Source organism: Eucyclogobius newberryi, unplaced genomic scaffold (assembly GCF_026437365.1).
Source record: "Eucyclogobius newberryi isolate DKJ021-1_F unplaced genomic scaffold, fEucNew1.0.hap1 SCAF_11, whole genome shotgun sequence".
Taxonomy (NCBI): domain Eukaryota; kingdom Metazoa; phylum Chordata; class Actinopteri; order Gobiiformes; family Gobiidae; genus Eucyclogobius; species Eucyclogobius newberryi.
In genome coordinates, this window is record NW_027315735.1 from 22,924,003 (window position 1) to 22,941,076 (window position 17,074).

The 17,074-nt window shown below is 38.9% G+C and overlaps 5 protein-coding genes across 5 annotated transcripts; all 5 read right to left on the minus strand.

Moving 5' to 3' along the window:
- Window positions 1-70: 70 nt before the first annotated feature.
- gnpda1 (glucosamine-6-phosphate deaminase 1) lies at window positions 71-1,718 on the minus strand. Its single transcript, XM_072438722.1, has 6 exons — window positions 1,423-1,718; window positions 1,145-1,246; window positions 894-1,076; window positions 635-819; window positions 255-429; window positions 71-175 (listed from the first exon to the last, which is right to left on the minus strand). Exons 1-6 carry the CDS (start codon window positions 1,544-1,546, stop codon window positions 126-128), a joined length of 819 nt encoding a protein of 272 aa, XP_072294823.1. The 5' UTR covers window positions 1,547-1,718; the 3' UTR covers window positions 71-125.
- Window positions 1,719-2,381: 663 nt separating this feature from the next.
- hspa4b (heat shock protein 4b) lies at window positions 2,382-8,380 on the minus strand. The gene is made up of 19 exons (XM_072438731.1): window positions 8,078-8,380; window positions 7,378-7,435; window positions 7,165-7,305; window positions 6,940-7,062; window positions 6,713-6,812; window positions 6,499-6,632; window positions 6,169-6,413; window positions 6,019-6,095; window positions 5,778-5,929; window positions 5,542-5,648; window positions 5,340-5,473; window positions 5,080-5,264; window positions 4,914-5,009; window positions 4,678-4,833; window positions 4,474-4,599; window positions 4,276-4,383; window positions 4,044-4,163; window positions 3,812-3,973; window positions 2,382-2,761 (listed from the first exon to the last, which is right to left on the minus strand). The coding sequence occupies exons 1-19, from the start codon at window positions 8,182-8,184 to the stop codon at window positions 2,555-2,557; spliced, it is 2,538 nt and encodes an 845-aa protein (XP_072294832.1). The 5' UTR covers window positions 8,185-8,380; the 3' UTR covers window positions 2,382-2,554.
- Window positions 8,381-9,330: 950 nt separating this feature from the next.
- uqcrq (ubiquinol-cytochrome c reductase, complex III subunit VII) lies at window positions 9,331-10,218 on the minus strand. Its single transcript, XM_072433492.1, has 3 exons — window positions 10,121-10,218; window positions 9,576-9,747; window positions 9,331-9,483 (listed from the first exon to the last, which is right to left on the minus strand). Exons 2-3 carry the CDS (start codon window positions 9,727-9,729, stop codon window positions 9,389-9,391), a joined length of 249 nt encoding a protein of 82 aa, XP_072289593.1. The 5' UTR covers window positions 9,730-9,747; window positions 10,121-10,218; the 3' UTR covers window positions 9,331-9,388.
- A 679-nt stretch (window positions 10,219-10,897) lies between these two features.
- Window positions 10,898-13,225, minus strand: gdf9 (growth differentiation factor 9). Its single transcript, XM_072438742.1, has 2 exons — window positions 12,746-13,225; window positions 10,898-12,171 (listed from the first exon to the last, which is right to left on the minus strand). The coding sequence occupies exons 1-2, from the start codon at window positions 13,119-13,121 to the stop codon at window positions 11,258-11,260; spliced, it is 1,290 nt and encodes a 429-aa protein (XP_072294843.1). The 5' UTR covers window positions 13,122-13,225; the 3' UTR covers window positions 10,898-11,257.
- A 1,695-nt stretch (window positions 13,226-14,920) lies between these two features.
- sowahab (sosondowah ankyrin repeat domain family member Ab) lies at window positions 14,921-16,637 on the minus strand. The gene has a single exon (XM_072438752.1). It carries the CDS (start codon window positions 16,517-16,519, stop codon window positions 15,173-15,175), a length of 1,347 nt encoding a protein of 448 aa, XP_072294853.1. The 5' UTR covers window positions 16,520-16,637; the 3' UTR covers window positions 14,921-15,172.
- Between the last annotated feature and the right edge of the window lie 437 nt (window positions 16,638-17,074).

The window sequence follows — 17,074 nt, forward strand, 5'->3', positions numbered from 1 at the left end:
CAGAAATGCCAGTTTTAATGAAAATAGAAAGCAAATATTACAAAATGAACATACACATGAATGTCTGAGTGTTTCGAGGGAAATTTCCCCCAAACGATATACTTATATGTAATTGTACAGTATAGTTACAGCAGTGGAGGTGTCTCTATCAGCTTGTTGTGCACATGCATCATTCCTGAAGAAAAAGAAAAGAAAAATGTTACCACCAAAGGGATTCTGAGCAGGATTTGTGATTGTACAATATGATTGATCACCTTTAAAGTATTTCACAGTCTTGACCCGCAGCTCTAAGGTGGCATCCTCATCGCACACAAAGAGAGTCTGTGGATGTTGCTGGAAAGCAGACACTGTCCACATATGATTGACACCGTCCTCTATGGCTTTGTACAGAGCAAATGCTTTGTGTGCTCCAGTGATGAGAATCATCACCTGTGACAAGAGACAATCATAATAATAAATGTTAGAAATAACTGCATATAGTTCAGTCAAACAATTTCCCCTTGGGGATGAAAATAGTAATTCTGATTCTGAAATTCAGTTTACATTTTGTGCAACAAAGTGACTCAATACAATTTCAATTTCATTTTTTTAAATAATTAATTAATTGCACAGATCATGTTAATTGTGCTCCCACCTCCTTGGCATCCATGACTGTGCCCACTCCCACAGTCAGAGCCATGGTGGGCACTTTGGACAGATTCCCATCAAAGAACCGTGCATTTGCTATTATTGTGTCTTGTGCCAGAGTCTTGACCCTTGTTCGAGAAACCAGGCTAGAACCAGGTTCATTAAAAGCAATGTGGCCATCAGGTCCAATTCCTAAAAAGATAATAGGTTAAATTCATATGTTGTAAGGCAATTGTAGTGAATTACAAGCATGATGAACACCTGACCTCCAACAAAGAGCTCGATCCCTCCAGCTGCTTTTATCTTGTCTTCAAATGAATCACACTCGACTTGGAGATCAGCTGCATTGCCATCAAGAATATGGGTGTTTTCAGATCTTATGTCTATGTGCTTGAAAAAGTTGTTCCACATGAAGGAATGATAGCTCTCCGGGTGCTCTCTGGGAAGTCCTAAACAGGGGTGAAAGGTTCAAAGTAATCCACAGCCTTTTAGTCATGGTTGCAAGATGATGCCTTACCAACATATTCATCCATGTTAAAAGTCTTCACATACTGGAATGAGATCTCTCCTTTCTTGTAGTACTCAATCAGCTTTTTGTAACAGCCCAATGGAGTGCCTCCTACAAAGTACAAAAGAAGACAAACAAAAGTGCACAAGACAAACTTTCAGTGGGTCTAGTACATCTAGTACATGTGATATAAGTGTGCCATTTTGCAAAGGCATTCGTATGGTTGTGTTAGTTAACTACTGCACTGCATCAGGAAGAGAAATAATGTGTGACAGCTGTAAACTTACCAGTTGGAAGCCCAAGACTGAAATACTTGTCTGGGCCAGGTTTAAACTGCAGGAGTTTGCTTCTAATGTATTTTGCGGCCCATTCGCTCGCTTGGTCATAGTCATTGAGGATTATCAGCTTCATATTTCTAATGGTCAAAAACTGAAAAGTGTTTGGAAAGCGAAAATCTTCTGTCAGCAAAATCCTTTGGAGTAATTCCGCTCAAAAAAACACACCTGAGCAGGACTTTAGACTCATTAAACTACAGTTACTTCCGTACAAGTCTACAGTCTTGACAAATATAGAGACATTTTAAGGTAACATTGGAGGACAGTTTTGAATTAAAAAGTAGTTACGAGTGCGGTTAAACCTTCGGCTTTGGAGGTTTATTCGGAAGGAACTGCACGAAAAAATATCACGTGATTTTGTCGCCAAGGAGATGACGTGACGATTTGAGAAGGAAGATTAGCATTGATTGGTGCTTTAGCGAGGCAAAACTACTATGTCAGAACTTCATACACAAGTAAACTACACGTTTATAGTGTTTTACCTTTGTTATTCTAAATGGCGAGTTAGACCCAAAGGTGTGAGTTGTGTCAGTTGAGCGGCTTCTTTCATAAATGTGATTTGAGGGGAAACGTTTTAGCAATTCATGCTATTACACATACTGATACACCATACACATGGATCTATGCTTACCCTTTTAATAGTGGCTCTTATTAAAACCAAAACGTATGGACATTTTGAATGGCTTTACAAGTAAATTACATGTTCGCCAATGGCAATTTTTTTCTTCAACAGCAAGTAACACAAGAACAATTGTATATTATGCTTATTAGTGGCTGTTCAGTATTTTTATTGTGACACAGACCAGAACACACAGACTACAGGAACAGAAATAAATACCATTGTGTACAGCGCTCATTGTCAAACAGGCTTATTGCAACTGTTTTAAATTTTATTTTTTCATAATCCAGAGTTTTTCATAATCCAGAGAGGGACATGCTATGTCAGACACCAGTGGAAACAGCACAGTGTACTAGTTATTCCTGCCTGCACTTTGACTGTGTAGTGAATGTCCAAAAAACCTGTTCTGTCTCCATTACACTGTGGCCATAAAACCAGCACCTATTGTGCATCAGATTGTTTTTTTTAGTCAAGGTCCATTTCAGGTTTGTTTTCTGTAGTTTCTGATGTGTTGCTGCCAGCAGCATCAGCTGCTCCCTTGTTGGCACCGTCTTCTTGGGATTTCTCCTGCCCATTGACAGGCCCGTTCTGTTCTGCAGGTGGCTCCTCCTTAGGCAACTCTACCTTGGGTTTGGGTTTGGTCACAATAGGATTACAAGCTGAGAAAAGCTCCTGAAACCAAAAAGAAGGGGATCATTTTAAATGCTTCAACTTTATGAACTTGCTTGAACTGAGGCACTCAATACAGAATTTGCAGGTCTCCAACTCAAGCAGTCACTAAACTGAGGCTCAACCTATGCACGGTTAAAAAGAGGTTCCAGACTCTGGAAAAGTCTTTCTCTGGGCATTAGAACAGTCCGATCTGAATATGTTTTAATCCTTTGTTGAAAACCTATTTGTTTGCACACGCTTTTAACACAAGCAAAGCTTAAGATTTTATAGCATTATTCTAGCTTGTTTTTGATGCCGTGTATGTTTTATGGATTTTTGTATTATACTTCAGGCCATTGTGGCCAAATGTCTTTTACAAATAACATTTACTGTTTAGAACATCAAATCACTGAAAATGGAGGCAAGCCAAATACAGAACCAAATATCCTTTTACTACAAAAACTACTCAGCCATGCTTAGTCCTCTACAGACATTTTTGTGATTATATATTTATTCCATATGTATTCAGATATAATTCTAGAACATAACTGCATATTTTTATTTATTTTTTAAACATACCCATACTATTTTTTTTGCCCACCACCCCCCCTCTTCAGGAGGACAACTTTACAATTTGTCCTACCTCAGCCACATGAAACAGACGAGTGAGACGGAAAGACAGGCAGACAGTGGGACAGGACAATGACAGAACTGGCAGGATGGGATTGAGTAGAAAGGTCTGTAAGTAGTCATGATCGGGTTATGGGAAAGGGCTTTTGGTGACATGCTATGTTCGAGTGTTGCAGATGTGTGTGTCTATATGTAGAATGGTATGTGTAGGGGGTAAAAGGAAAATAAATAAATAATTAGCTTTCAAATAAATAAAAACAGAAAGGGGGCAAGGACAGGGGGGAGGAGTTTGTTATTTTTTTGTTGGGTTTAAAAATGATAGAAAACAGGACCAGGTGTGTTCAAAGGCTTAACATTTGCTTCTCTCTATGTGCATGATGTTTTTCTATTGTAATATATTCTGTGATCATGTTTATAATAAAAAAACACAAAAAACCATACCCTTGTTTTTGCTGCAATGTCCTTGACTTTTACTGCAGGATCGGCTGTTTGATTCTGTTTGCTTTGTTGGTTCATGGCACTGTTCATCCAGACCATTGCATCACTGGTCAATTTATCTACTTTAGTGATATCAGCTTCTTCCAAATGGTCATATTGCTCCTCCTTAAAAGTATATACATTTCATTAGCAATCCAACAGTTTGACAAAAGGAGTCCATGGCTTTTGTTTGTACCTTCATCTTGTATGCCTCAACAAATTTCATATATAGCTGAATTTGTTTTCCCAACTCTTCAAACGCTTTAGGTCTCTCTTCAGCCTCTAGATACCTTTCTTGGATAGGCAGACCAAGTTTCTGTAGAAAAAAAAAAAAATTAAATGCAAAAAGGGAACAAGCGGTAGAAAATGGATGGATGGAATGATTTCTTATTATACCAGTGTTGAATTCTTATTCACAATTCCGTTACCTTTAACTCAGCCAGTTTGTCAATGTACACTTGTTTGGGTTGGTCCTCGCCTTCTTCATACAACCAGTTCTCAGTATCCTCCAGCTTTAGAGACAATGCATCACGGTCCTTAACACAAGTGAAATGTACAATGAAGTTAAAGTCATCATATTTTGCAAATGCTTTGCATCTTTTTCGTTAGTCGACTTATTGACTCACAGACTCGCTGACAAACTTCTCATACATCCCATGCAGTTTGTCCCTCATGTCATAAACATACTCTTCCACATTATTCTTGGCGTCGTTTCTTTCTTTCTCCAGCTTGTCCTGCATGATCATTTTGCCCTGTGGAGGATAACATTAATTGTCTAATGGCAGTCAAAGAGGATAAGCTATATGCATGGTGAGTGGATGTATAGTTACCTCATTTTCAACAAAAAGATTCAGCATGTCAACTGCTAACTGCCACTGTGGGCTATTTTCAATTGGAAGCTCCAACACTTTTGTTTTGACTTTGGGCTTTTTGGCTTGTGGTGGATGATCAGACTTCTTTTCACCCTTGTTCTCTTGTGTGGTGGTCTAGATAAAAAAAAAGACAAAGACGTTGCATTATAATTGACCCTCTGATTACCATTAAAGACAAGCAAATATATTCTTGCCTCCATTTCTTCAGTTTCCTGAGGTGTTTTGTCTTCTGCCTCCTTTGGACTATCTCCTTGACCTTGATGCTCTTCTTGGTCAGTTTGCATTTTATTCTGCAGACAAATATAATTAAATATTCAAGCAAAAATAATGCATTATTTTTCTAGGCTATTTCTATATTACCTCTGCATCCTTGTCTTGGGTCTGGTCCGTTTCCATTGGCTCTTCTGTCTCATCAGACTTCTGTACTTCAACCAGAGAGGCACTGGAGACACTGAATATTCCATGAATATTCACCCGCACCTTAACTTTAACCTTTGAGCTCTCCCCAGATGCCTGCGGGACAACTTTCTGGACCATAAATTGACCTAGACAAACAAATTAAAAAGTTAGAGTCACAGGAGACATAGAGCACATGATATTTTAGCCCCGATAAGCCTTACCAATAGTGGGATCAGGGTAGGGCAACTCATTATTGCAATTATAGTAGGCCTCCAAAGAGAACGGCTCTCTTCGGTAGAAGGTCAACACTTTTGAGAAGGGAGCGGCATGGTTTTTAGGAAACACCTCACAATCACTATAAAAAAGTTATATGTATTAATAAACATGGAAATACAGCAGCAACATCAGTTAATAATCATGTACCTGACTCCTTCCTCTGCAGCTGAATGCCACTTTAGAGAGATTGGGTAGGGAACCACATCTGTGATTGAGAATTCCCGAACTTTGAATGCTGGAGACAGAATCGCACACTGCAGGGAGGAAAAAAAAAAAAAAAGAGGAAAATTTCAAAAACTGTATTTTGAATAAAACTGTATACAATCGAGTTTTGAAATGGCACAAAGAAGTTCAAAATTCAGACAAAATACACCATGTGATACCTGCAGGGCACATCCTCTTGCCACAGCTTCATCAGCATTTAGTGTCGTGCTCAGTTCCTTTCCAAAGAATTTGCTGATTCTTTCCTTGACAGCCGGGATTCTTGAAGCACCGCCCACTATCTCTACTGCATAGATGTCGTCCCTCTTTAGCTCTTAGTGAAAAAAGGAACAATTTGTAACTTCCTGAAAAAGCACTTGGAGATGAACATTGAATAAGTCACATAGATAAAACATTACTCACTCGCTTGTTCCAACAAACTCTGCAGTGGAGGCTCTACTCTAGCAAATATGTCAGTGCACATCTCCTCAAAATGTCCTCTTTTGCAAAAGAAAAATATAACAGTTTAGAAAAATGACTGTAAATAACAAAAATACTATTTTAAAAGTTTACCTGTTCATTTTTCCAGTTACATCAATATCATTCATGAAGCATTCAATGTTGAGAGGCAAATCAGAAGCATTAGCGCTCATCAACTTCTTGAGTTTTTCACACTCTTGGTAGAGCCTAACCAGAGCTCTGGGTTTGGACTTGACATCAATCTTGTACTTCTTGCCAAATTCCACACAGAAGTGCTGAACCAGTACCTCATCAAAGTCTTTACCTCCAAGTTCTGGGTCACATGCTGTGGCAAGAACCTAAAAAAGATGCCCAAACAAAAAACATGAATACATAAAATTAAGAAACTGGCATACTGACATTATATTTCATATATATTTATACCTTCAGTCTGCCCTTATTAAAAGAGCATATGGATGTTTGGTATCCGGAGTGGCCCAAGTCTACAAACACCACATTCCTGGGTTTCTCCTCTGGAGCAGGGAGATCCTGTTTATAGATGCCATATGCCAACGCAACTGAAAGAAATTAGACATTTTTGTTTTTAGCAACAAAAGCTTAAGAGAAATCAATACAACCAAATAATTTGGTAAAAGACCTGCTGATGTCTCATTCATAAGTCGCAGGCAGTTGAGTCCAGCAATCTGAGCTGCATCTACAACTGATCTCCTCTCAGCATCAGTGTAATAGCAGGGAACCTATTTATAACAGAGGAGATATAAATATGCTTTAAATTTACATACACAGGCATAAAATACTTATTTATAAACATAATGACATTGAATGTAACAAAACGGAATATCCATGTGAATGACTTTTACTTACAGAAACAACACAGTCCGCCACAGGCTTTTTCAGAGCACTTTCTGCAGTTTCTTTCAGCTTGGTCAACAGCATGGCTGTAACTTGTTCAATGCTGAAAATCTTCTCTTCCTCCATGTATGTCACCTTCAGAGAACAACAGTAATTACAAATTACCTCAGATAACTGCTTTAAATAAAGGAATAAATTGAACATAATATTGGGTTGGTAAGCTCTGACATATTTCACCTTGATACCAGTTGTTCCTGTGGGCATCTGAGTGAGGTCATAAACAAGGCTGGATTTGAGGCGCTGCACAAATGGGTCAGAAAATGCCCTGCCATGAAAATTCTTAAATCCCTGGACAGTGTTTTTGCAGTTTGAGACAACCTGTTAAAATAGAAAACGTTTAGCACTTGTGTTTGAGATATAGATAAATCAGAAGTAATTAGGAATGCGCACCTGACTTTTAGCAGCCGCACCAATTGAACGGTTCCGTGGTCCAAAAGACACGCATGCTCTGTAAGCAGAATTAGCAGGTTAATAAATGTTATATTAGAAATGTGGTATTTTACTCAATGTTTTAGTTTTACCCAATGAAATATGTGTAATTAATTTACCACTTCGGAGACGAGTAGGATTTTGATTGTTAACGCCATAACATTGCAAACGGGGGGTCCTAGTGTTTGGAGCCTCTATAAGCGGATTTGGCTCATTTAACGCATCATTTTAGTAATGTCACTACACGTGGACAGTTGTAGTTTAGCATCATGTGATGGGGCTAAGCAATCTTTGAAAAAATGACTGAAGACAGACAGCAACTCGGCCTCCCCTTGTCATGAGCTCATTTGTCAACACTTAACCTTAAAATATATTATTACATTGTGATTTCAATAGAACATACACTATATCAAACAAATATAATCGACTAGCTCACATCGAAAAATGTTTGTAATTTATTAACTCTACATTAGCTTTTAGCACTCCCATCACATGCCGCTTCCTGATGCTAATGCGTTAGCATGCTAACTAGCAAGAGATAGCATTTAGCTGCCAGGACTTCACGAATTGTCAACATAAAGTCTGAATGCTGTTACTTGCAGCAATCCAATCCAATAAACCAACTCAAGATTAGCCCAAAATACTGTACTCGTTGACTTACGGTGTACACCTGTCGCTGTATTCGTTGGCAACAGTCTCAATCCCTCCGGCTCTTGCTACCGCTACATAGCAGTTCATAAACCCTACGTCAAAGCCCACCACGGACATGTTGACTAACTAAACAGTGCTGTGAATACAAGGAAGATCTGGACAAAATCCAAAGTGCTAAATGTTGCAGCAGTAAGGGTGGTTTCAATCTGTTTCTGACAGTCGTTGTTCCATGAAGCTGAGCCGCGGTAACATGCGGTGCTCTGTCACTCCGTAGCCGGTTCAGGGACCTTCTGCGCACTCCACTAACAGCGCCCCCTTGCGTGCGCCACCTACAGGCCGGGAATCTGCCACTGCATAGGACTGTGGTCAAAGTTTAACGTTACATGCCAAGTTAAAACAGAATAGTTAGATAACCCAACAATATGGTCTGATTGTTGCTGTGTGTTGACATTAAAGATCATTTTAAAAACACTTGATGTCAGTTAATAAGTGTATTTTTCAGAGTGTGTTTTATTTAAAAGGTGAAGTACAATTATTTCAAAACTCAAACATTGTGGCTTTTCTTGCCACAGTAGTTTGTAGGCATAATATTCTTTGTCAAAACCTGTACATGTGTAAACAATCAGAAACAAGTCACACCAGACGTGACTGTAGCTAAATGTTTCAGAGTGTGTTGTATTTAAAAGGTGAAGTACAATTATTTCAAAACTCAAACATTGTGGCTTTTCTTTTCTTGCCACAGTAGTTTGTAGGCATAATATTCTTTGTCAAAACCTGTACATGTGTAAACAATAAGAAACAAGTCAGATCACACCAGACGTGACTGTAGCTACATGTGACACAAAATCTGATTTTCAGATTTAATTTTAAAATATTAAAATAGTTAGAATGAATATACACCATAATAATCCAATTTTGGTGTGTATGTGAACATATGTTCACATGTAATTGCAATAATATGACAACACCAGAAAATTGATAATCAGTTTTTTGCTCAACTGGCACTGGGATTATGAAAAGCCAACCCTGATCATTTATTGCTGAAGGGATAAGGGTCCAAATGGAAAATAATCATTATCAAGCACAAAAAAGGAGGTTATCAATGATAGCCATGAAAAATATTACCATTTATACTCAATATAGCACTACATAAATTCACTGTTCACTAGATACTGTGGTTTAGCCATATTATTCTAAAAATACAAATGTAACTATATTTTTCATATGTAAATTCATACCTCAATTGAAAAACAGGCCAACACATAAATAATACACTTTATTATTGACACATATAGAACTGGATTCAACAGATGATGTTGATTTATTCATCGTTTTCATAGTCGGTAGCGATCTTCCTCTTTCCTTGCTCATACACGTGGTTGCCCCATGTGTAGCACGTATACATCAAGATCATTGCTGTAAAATAACATAATACCACAAATTTACACTGTTGATCTTTATCCATAATGAACACAGGTCCAAATAATACGCTTTATTTAGAAACTTACGTGGGGCAACTTTGAAAAAGGAAGACGTGATTCGTCTCCAGACATTGGGGATTCCTTTGGAAAAGTAGTTGGGGAAAGCCTTCTGCTCAAAGGGGGAAATGGTGTATGTGATCACATGTCTGATCTTTGCCAATTCTCCAAAGTTGCGTCCCATATTTGCCAAAAACGGATTCTGAAAACAAACAATTCAGATTACGTCATAAAAAAATCCAACGTGGCAAAGTTGAGGCTGAAATGCATTTCCCATGTTTCACAATATGTATTTGTATCCATGTTTAAGAAAAATAGCTTGTTTTTCAAATTAACTAAAGGGCATTTGTAAAGACAGACATATCACGAATGTTCGCGAAATGCTAGCGGCTAACCTTTAGTTAGCTGCTGACGAACAACCAGACAATATTGCCCATAATTCAAGAAATATGAACTTTTTTAAAGATGACAGGACATTGACATCGTGAATAAACATTACGATTGCATTACTAGTTGAGCCGAGAAGACAACATACATTCAAACGAACCACTCAAAAGTGTGACATTGAGCCTTACCGTGCCGCTACGGCTAGCGTGTTTATGTTAGCTGCTCCTGTGTCCTTGCTTTTCACTGAGCTTTTGTGAGAACAGCGCCCTCTCCTGGTGTGGAGGAGGTAGTGACGGACCAAACGAGTCGAGCCGATATGTGTCGAGCTCTGAAAGTGACGCCCGTCTTCTTCTTATTCTTCTTCTTTGGTGTTTTATGGCGGTTGGTATCTAAGTGTTACATGACCGCAACCCGCTGTAGTTAGACTAAAAACTTCATTCTTTAGACTCCATTACTATATTCTAAATAAACGCAGTGTTGCGTTAACGCGTCAGCTAAAAAAGCAGTAGGCCTACCTTTTTTACACCACCAGGTAGTGCAATAGAGTGCATCAACACTGTCGGGAATCTATCCGTCACAGGAGGAGGCAACCAATGTCTGTAACTTGTGCAGTGGAAAAATCTATTTGATTGAAATGTAAATTGCTTTGACTAATTAGAAAGTACAGTCATTCTTTTAGACGTTTGAATAAAGACACACGCACCGTTTGCTTGCTACTTTTTATTTTACCATTGGTCTTTGGACTGTTCCTGAGGACAGGCAAAGTGAATTCATTATTTTTTTGCATAAACAGACAAGGCAGAATTTAATCATATTCAATAACTACAAAACGAGTTTGAGTCATGAATTGATATGTTCATGATCATGTAGTGACCAGAATAAATACATAGAAAAACCTTGACAACTTTTATCCAGGACCTTATGAATACAGCCATAATAACAGCCATGAACAAAATGGTATGTACAAGAGGAGTTTGTGACTTTCCAGAACAGGGCAACTTAAAAATAGAATTTTGTGTTAAATTAGAGGATAATGACCACCCGCCCAAAATAAGTTAACAAAAAACAACTTAAAATAATTAAATTATAACTCACATTTACAAAGATTTTTCAAGCTATGCAGACTTTCCTGCACAGACAGCATCTGCAATCTGCTCTCTCATAATTCAAACAAAAGAAAATGTTATTCCATTTTGATAAAATTACACTTCATATAAGATAGCACAACTGTTCCAGATCTAACTTTTATGCTGAATGATTTGTCACAATCATGAACTTGTTTACATGATGTGAAAAAAAAACAAAGGCCCATTATAATAGGTCACTCAGCGACACGTGCAGCGCGTTGCAACCATATCCTCAAACTCTTTGTAGACATAAGAGCCATCCTCCTCAAATATCATCACACTGAGAGGGCTGTAGTGAGATGGCACACACGAGGGCCGGGGCACAGAGGAGTCCAGCTTCTCATAGATTATGTTTTGTACCATGGTGTGAACAGGCGACCCATAGAAAAAACCAACAGTTCTAGGACATATGCCTCTGCAGTACCTAGGGTTATATTTGGGTGGAACAACAATCCAGTGGTCAAGTTTGAGTTGGCTAAATCGCACTCTGAAATCATATAGAGCACAATCGCTGGTTGGAAATTCAGAACTTGGAAGTAGCTCTGGTAATTGAGTTTTAAGACTCTTGTCGCGTTTGTTTTTCGAAGAACTCCTTCTGCATCTCCTATGCAATATCCTCTGTTTGGATTTGAAGATTTCTTTTTGGAGTTTGTTTTCCATGGCAAATGTTTTTTGCTCAGCTTTATTGGTGCCAAACCCATTATGAACTAGTTTACTGGTGTCACTCAGGTAAAGAAGCAGGGGAGGCGACCGGAGCGCTGACTCCAACATGTGGTTCTGGCTCTCACCATTTGTGCCCTCTTCACAGGTAACACTGACGAGCAGGTGCAAACTGTTCTTCTGTAACTTCAGCAAGGGCAGAAGAAATGCAGTGACATTGATCTCAACCCAGTTAACGCCACTGCCTCTTGTGAAGTTCACAGTGTGAAAGGCACTGCGTGTTGTACAAAGGAGACAGTGGGTGAAGGGCTCCAGCTCTTTGATATGAAGATGGCACACAGAGCCAACAAGAGAAGAGTGTCCAGGGTGAAAACTGTACAGCAGGGTGGATTTGAGTAGATGTTCTGTTTTCCTCACTTGATCAAGACGATAAGAGAGATCTTGCATAAAGCCTTTGGAAAGTAAATACATAAATTAAAATGTAACAATGTAAAAATGTCACAAAAAAGTCACAAAGATGATTCCAACAAAAGTAAAGTAAATCTATGCACAATCATCTACTTTGTTATAATAGCCCAAATCTATTAATGGCACATAAAAGGGGCCTCAGGCAATGTGTAGAGAAGCCTTTACATACAGATATCAAAATAGTTTACTTCAGTAGAATTTTCAGTGGATACTTAAAAATATATAATATAATATAAATATATTTTCCATATGATTTGACTCTGCAATAGCTGAGGATGTTTTAGCTACTTAATGGTGACATCCGAGTATGGGGTTTGAGTTCAAGTCCCAGCTTTGAGCAAGTGATACACATAAAATGTCAAGAATAAATTAAATTGAAAAATAAATAGAATAAATTGATTCAGCTGCAAATCCAAGTCCCTACACCTGAGTTACAATACTTTTGTAAATCTGTGTAAAATACGGTTCGACTCTACTCTAAAAGTAGCCTACTTCATTTGATTTTCAACTTTCACTTGTGTCTGTGTACTTAACAAAATGCAGTCATTTCCCCCTCACCTTCATACTTGTGAGGGAGGCAGTCCTCTTGTGGCTTGATCAGACGCACTGTGTCGTAAACACCGTCTCCCTCCACATTTCTTTGCACTCTTGAGGACCTTTTGTACACCTCAGTCAAATATTTGATGTATTTGTGCTCGGGCTTGATCCTCCTCCTCTGATTCGAGGTCCACCTGGAGCCTCCGTGCTGGGAGAGAGCTTTGATCAGAGGGGAAAAGATATCTCCGTACGGATGCTGAGTGAAGTCACTTAGATTGTAGATCACAGCATTGGGGGCTGCGTGAGGTCTCACTACGGGGCTAGTGCAGGTGATCAGCAGGAGAAAGAAAACCACGCCAAAATAATGGGGCACTGACGCGCACAAGCGTTTTTCCATCCTAAACAGTCAGAGCTCAGGAACTGTGCATCCGAGGTCAACACATCCCACCCAGCACGTGCTGCAGCCACACAGGTGTCGTTAATCACGGCAATGACGCGTCAGTCCAGATCCAATGGAAACCCAAGGACCGAGAGCAAGGATCTATTAGATCTTATTATACTTTCATGCTTTAGTGCATGGATCTATTAGATCTTATTATACTTTCATGCTTTAGTGCATGGATCTATTAGATCTTATTATACTTTCATGCCTTAGTGCATGGATCTATTAGATCTTATTATACTTTCATGCCTTAGTGCATGGATCTATTAGATCTTATTATACTTTCATGCCTTAGTGCATGGATCTATTGGATCTTATTATACTTCCATGCCTTAGTGCATGGATCTATTAGATCTTATTATACTTTCATGCCTTAGTGCATGGATCTATTAGATCTTATTATACTTTCATGCTTTAGTGCATGCATCTATTAGATCTTATTATACTTTCATGCTTTAGTGCATGCATCTATTAGATCTTATTATACTTTCATGCCTTAGTGCATGGATCTATTAGATCTTATTATACTTTTATAACTGAGAGCATTAATCTATTAGGTCTTATTTTAAGAGGATTTATATTTCCTGTTCACTATTTTGTATTCCATAATACCATTGTAATTTCTATTTGGATGGAACTATTTTCGGGGCGTAATAATATTGCTGAGGAGGTCACGTGGGTTGAATAAAAGTAGTTGGGATTTTCTGAAAGCCTCAGTGTTTTCTCTCCTGAGAAAGATTTTTTTTTAAAACAAACAAAACAAACAAACAAATACAAAAAACAAACTACAAATTCAGAAAACACAATAAAAAAACTTTTTTTTTTAATACAATGGTTGTATAATTGTTGCCCGTGGTTCCTTTTGTTACTGCCTACTATCCACCAAAATTCTTTTTTTAGTGTAAGGACTTATATTTGTTTCTTGGGAACTTAATACGAAGGACATTTAATTTAAAGAGAGGGGAGTATGTAAGTGGATTCATAGTATTCACTGTTTTGTATGCCATAATACCATTGTAATTTCTATTTGGATGTAACTATTTTTGGGGCATAATAATATTGCAGTGAGGAGGTCACGTGGGTTGATTGAAAGGTAGTTCAAATTGTTCAAGAAAGAGAAGTTTTGGAACCCGATTAAAAGCTTTCCAGTGGATCTGTCCTTGTCCTGGTGATTCTTTTGCACCCACAACCTATTTCTTACAAGTAAAACTCCACAACAAATACACACACAAACTAGTGTTACTTATGTATTAGATCTCATTATACTTCTATTCCTGAGAGCGTTGGTGCATGTCATTTATTAAAAATATCTGTTTACATTAGGCAAAGACAGTGACATGTTGGTAGCTTCAATACAGGAAAAGCAAGATATTTATAAATATGTTGCCTATACCATGTTCAGTATTTAGAGGCATCTTCAGGGATTTTATCTTATCAAACGGATGAATCTCTACATTTCAGAACCATACCATTTAAATAATTAAGGTTAAGAACAAAATAATGCTCAACCAAATCCACATTAAGACAATCACCAGTATGAATTTCTGATATACTCTAATAATATTGCAGAAAAGACATTCTAGGCCTTCAATAGAACTTTTATTGTTTTGTGAGACTCAGCAAGAAGTAGAATATAGACCTATCCCTGCTATAAACAAATCTATATATTCTTTCTAAATAGGTGTACAGAATACCCAGTGTCACAACAATAGTCTGTTTCTGGATTAATTGATTATTTTATTAATCATATTATTTTGTAGCGCAACATGGTGGTGGTTATTATACACATGCAATCATGAATCACTTTCAAATAGGATAGATAGAAACTCCAGGTTTAATTACACAACTACTCTACAATAGATTATATTATTTTTAAATCCAATAAATTAAAGAAGTGATTTCACATGTTTACTGAATACTATAACGTTAGATTAGAACATGTGGCAAGTACTTTGTGTCTTTTCCTCATCAGTAAAACCTACAAACTCACATGACTACACATATTTTCACCAGTTCTGGGCACACTTTTGTGTCGCTCTATGTTTTTTCCCTTTCTGTGAATGGAAGCGTTTAGTGATAGTGCTCTTGTTTCCAGACTGCGATTTGTATTGTTGTTCGTCTTTCTTCCCTCCATAGTTGCTGTGCGGCTGTGCTCCCAGAAGAACCTTGACCTCTGCCAACACATTATTGCCAAGATAGTGAGATGCCTTCTTTCCATCATTATCACGTACATTTACATTAGCTCTGTATCCCTGCACAAGCAGAAACAGGACTTTTGTGTGTCCATGGATGGCTGCAATGTGCAAAGGTGTGTACCCTCCATGCGCTTTGACATTTATATTTACAGAAGCACCTCTTTTTCTGGCAATATCCATTATTTTCCTCATCATGTCACAGTTGCCTTTCTTGGCAGCCCAGTGCAACACGGTGAAGCCTGACATAAAGTCTTTTCTCTGAATCAAGTGAATGTCCTGGAGTAGCAAAGCGTAGACCCGTCCCCACAGTCCAGCGGCACACTCGACCAGCCACTCATGAGTTACAGGGTCTAAGGGCACGGCTTCACAGTACTTTGTGTCTTCTCCTTGTTTTGCATTCTTGCTCTGAGGGGGCCTCACCGGGGCCACTGCTATGGGTTGCACAACATCATCGGCCTGTCTGTTGCCCCAGCCACCCACAGCCTCACTTTTAAAGGCTGGGCGATGTGCAGAAGGGGGCACTTTGGTTGGAAAAACCTTGGTTACCAACACATCCTGTGTTGATGTTTCTTGGTGCAGCTCATCCTTGCACGCCACAGTGGTCGGTGGAGATTTCACAGCGACCACAGCAAACACAGACCCAGCCTTCCCCACCCGTGTCCTTTGATGTCCGGGGATATTTAGGACTCGAAGCGTAGTTGCATCCACACAATTCGGTGATAACGCCGATTCCCGTGCGTCTTCTGGAACGGTGACATAATTGCCATTCAAGTTCAAAACACACGTAGGCCTGTTATTATTCTCGATGTCCGAGTACATGGCTTTGACGGACCGGGGACGATGCGGAGACTGGTAAGAGAAGCTCGCGTTTTGACCCGTGAAACTATCGTCCGTTTGCGCTTTCGGGGACGCACAGCGAGGCGCGTCTTTTAAAAAGTCAAGGTACCGGTTCTTCACGACCACAAACTTGGTCTCGTCCATTGTTTTCACCACCGCGACGCTGTTCACAAACTTTTTGAATAGGTCCCTATTGTGCTGCTTTTCCGCGGGATCGTTGGCGTTGATGCGGCTCCTGAAATGGTTCAAGAAGTCAGAGTTCTTCACTTTGCCTCCGTGCTCGAGCAAAAAAGATAAGACGGACTCTTGGGTCAGAGCCATGGTGGTTTTTTGGTGTCAATGTGAAGAAAAGGAAACAAGGATGCACGCGGAAAGATAGCGCGTCGGTCCCTGTATCCCTCGGTTCAGCAGCGCCAGTCCTGTCCTCTCCCAACCTGTCGCTTCCGGTGTTCAGACGAGTTCTGCATCCTGTCCAATAAAACAATAGGCTATTAAAACAAAGCTGCAATAAAATGTGTTTGTGTTCAATGTTAACACAGCAAATGGAAAGGCAGAACAGCTCTCTTGTGTCAAGGGGCACTTTTCAAGGCTACAGTGCAGGCAATGCATGATTTAGGCTTTGGGCTATTATATGTATTCAATCTACACCCATATAATTATTCTTGTTATTAAGATAAGATAATCCTTTATTGTCCACACACGGGGAAATGTCATTGTTGCAACGCAGGTAGATACAGAGGAAAGGACAGATTAAAGTAAAAAAGAAAACACTCTTAATAGAAGAACTCTTATAAACAAAAACTCCTATAGACAAAGCCTCTCATTTCCTAATAAGGAATGGAGGGGAAAAATAAATAAATATAAAATAAAAATAGC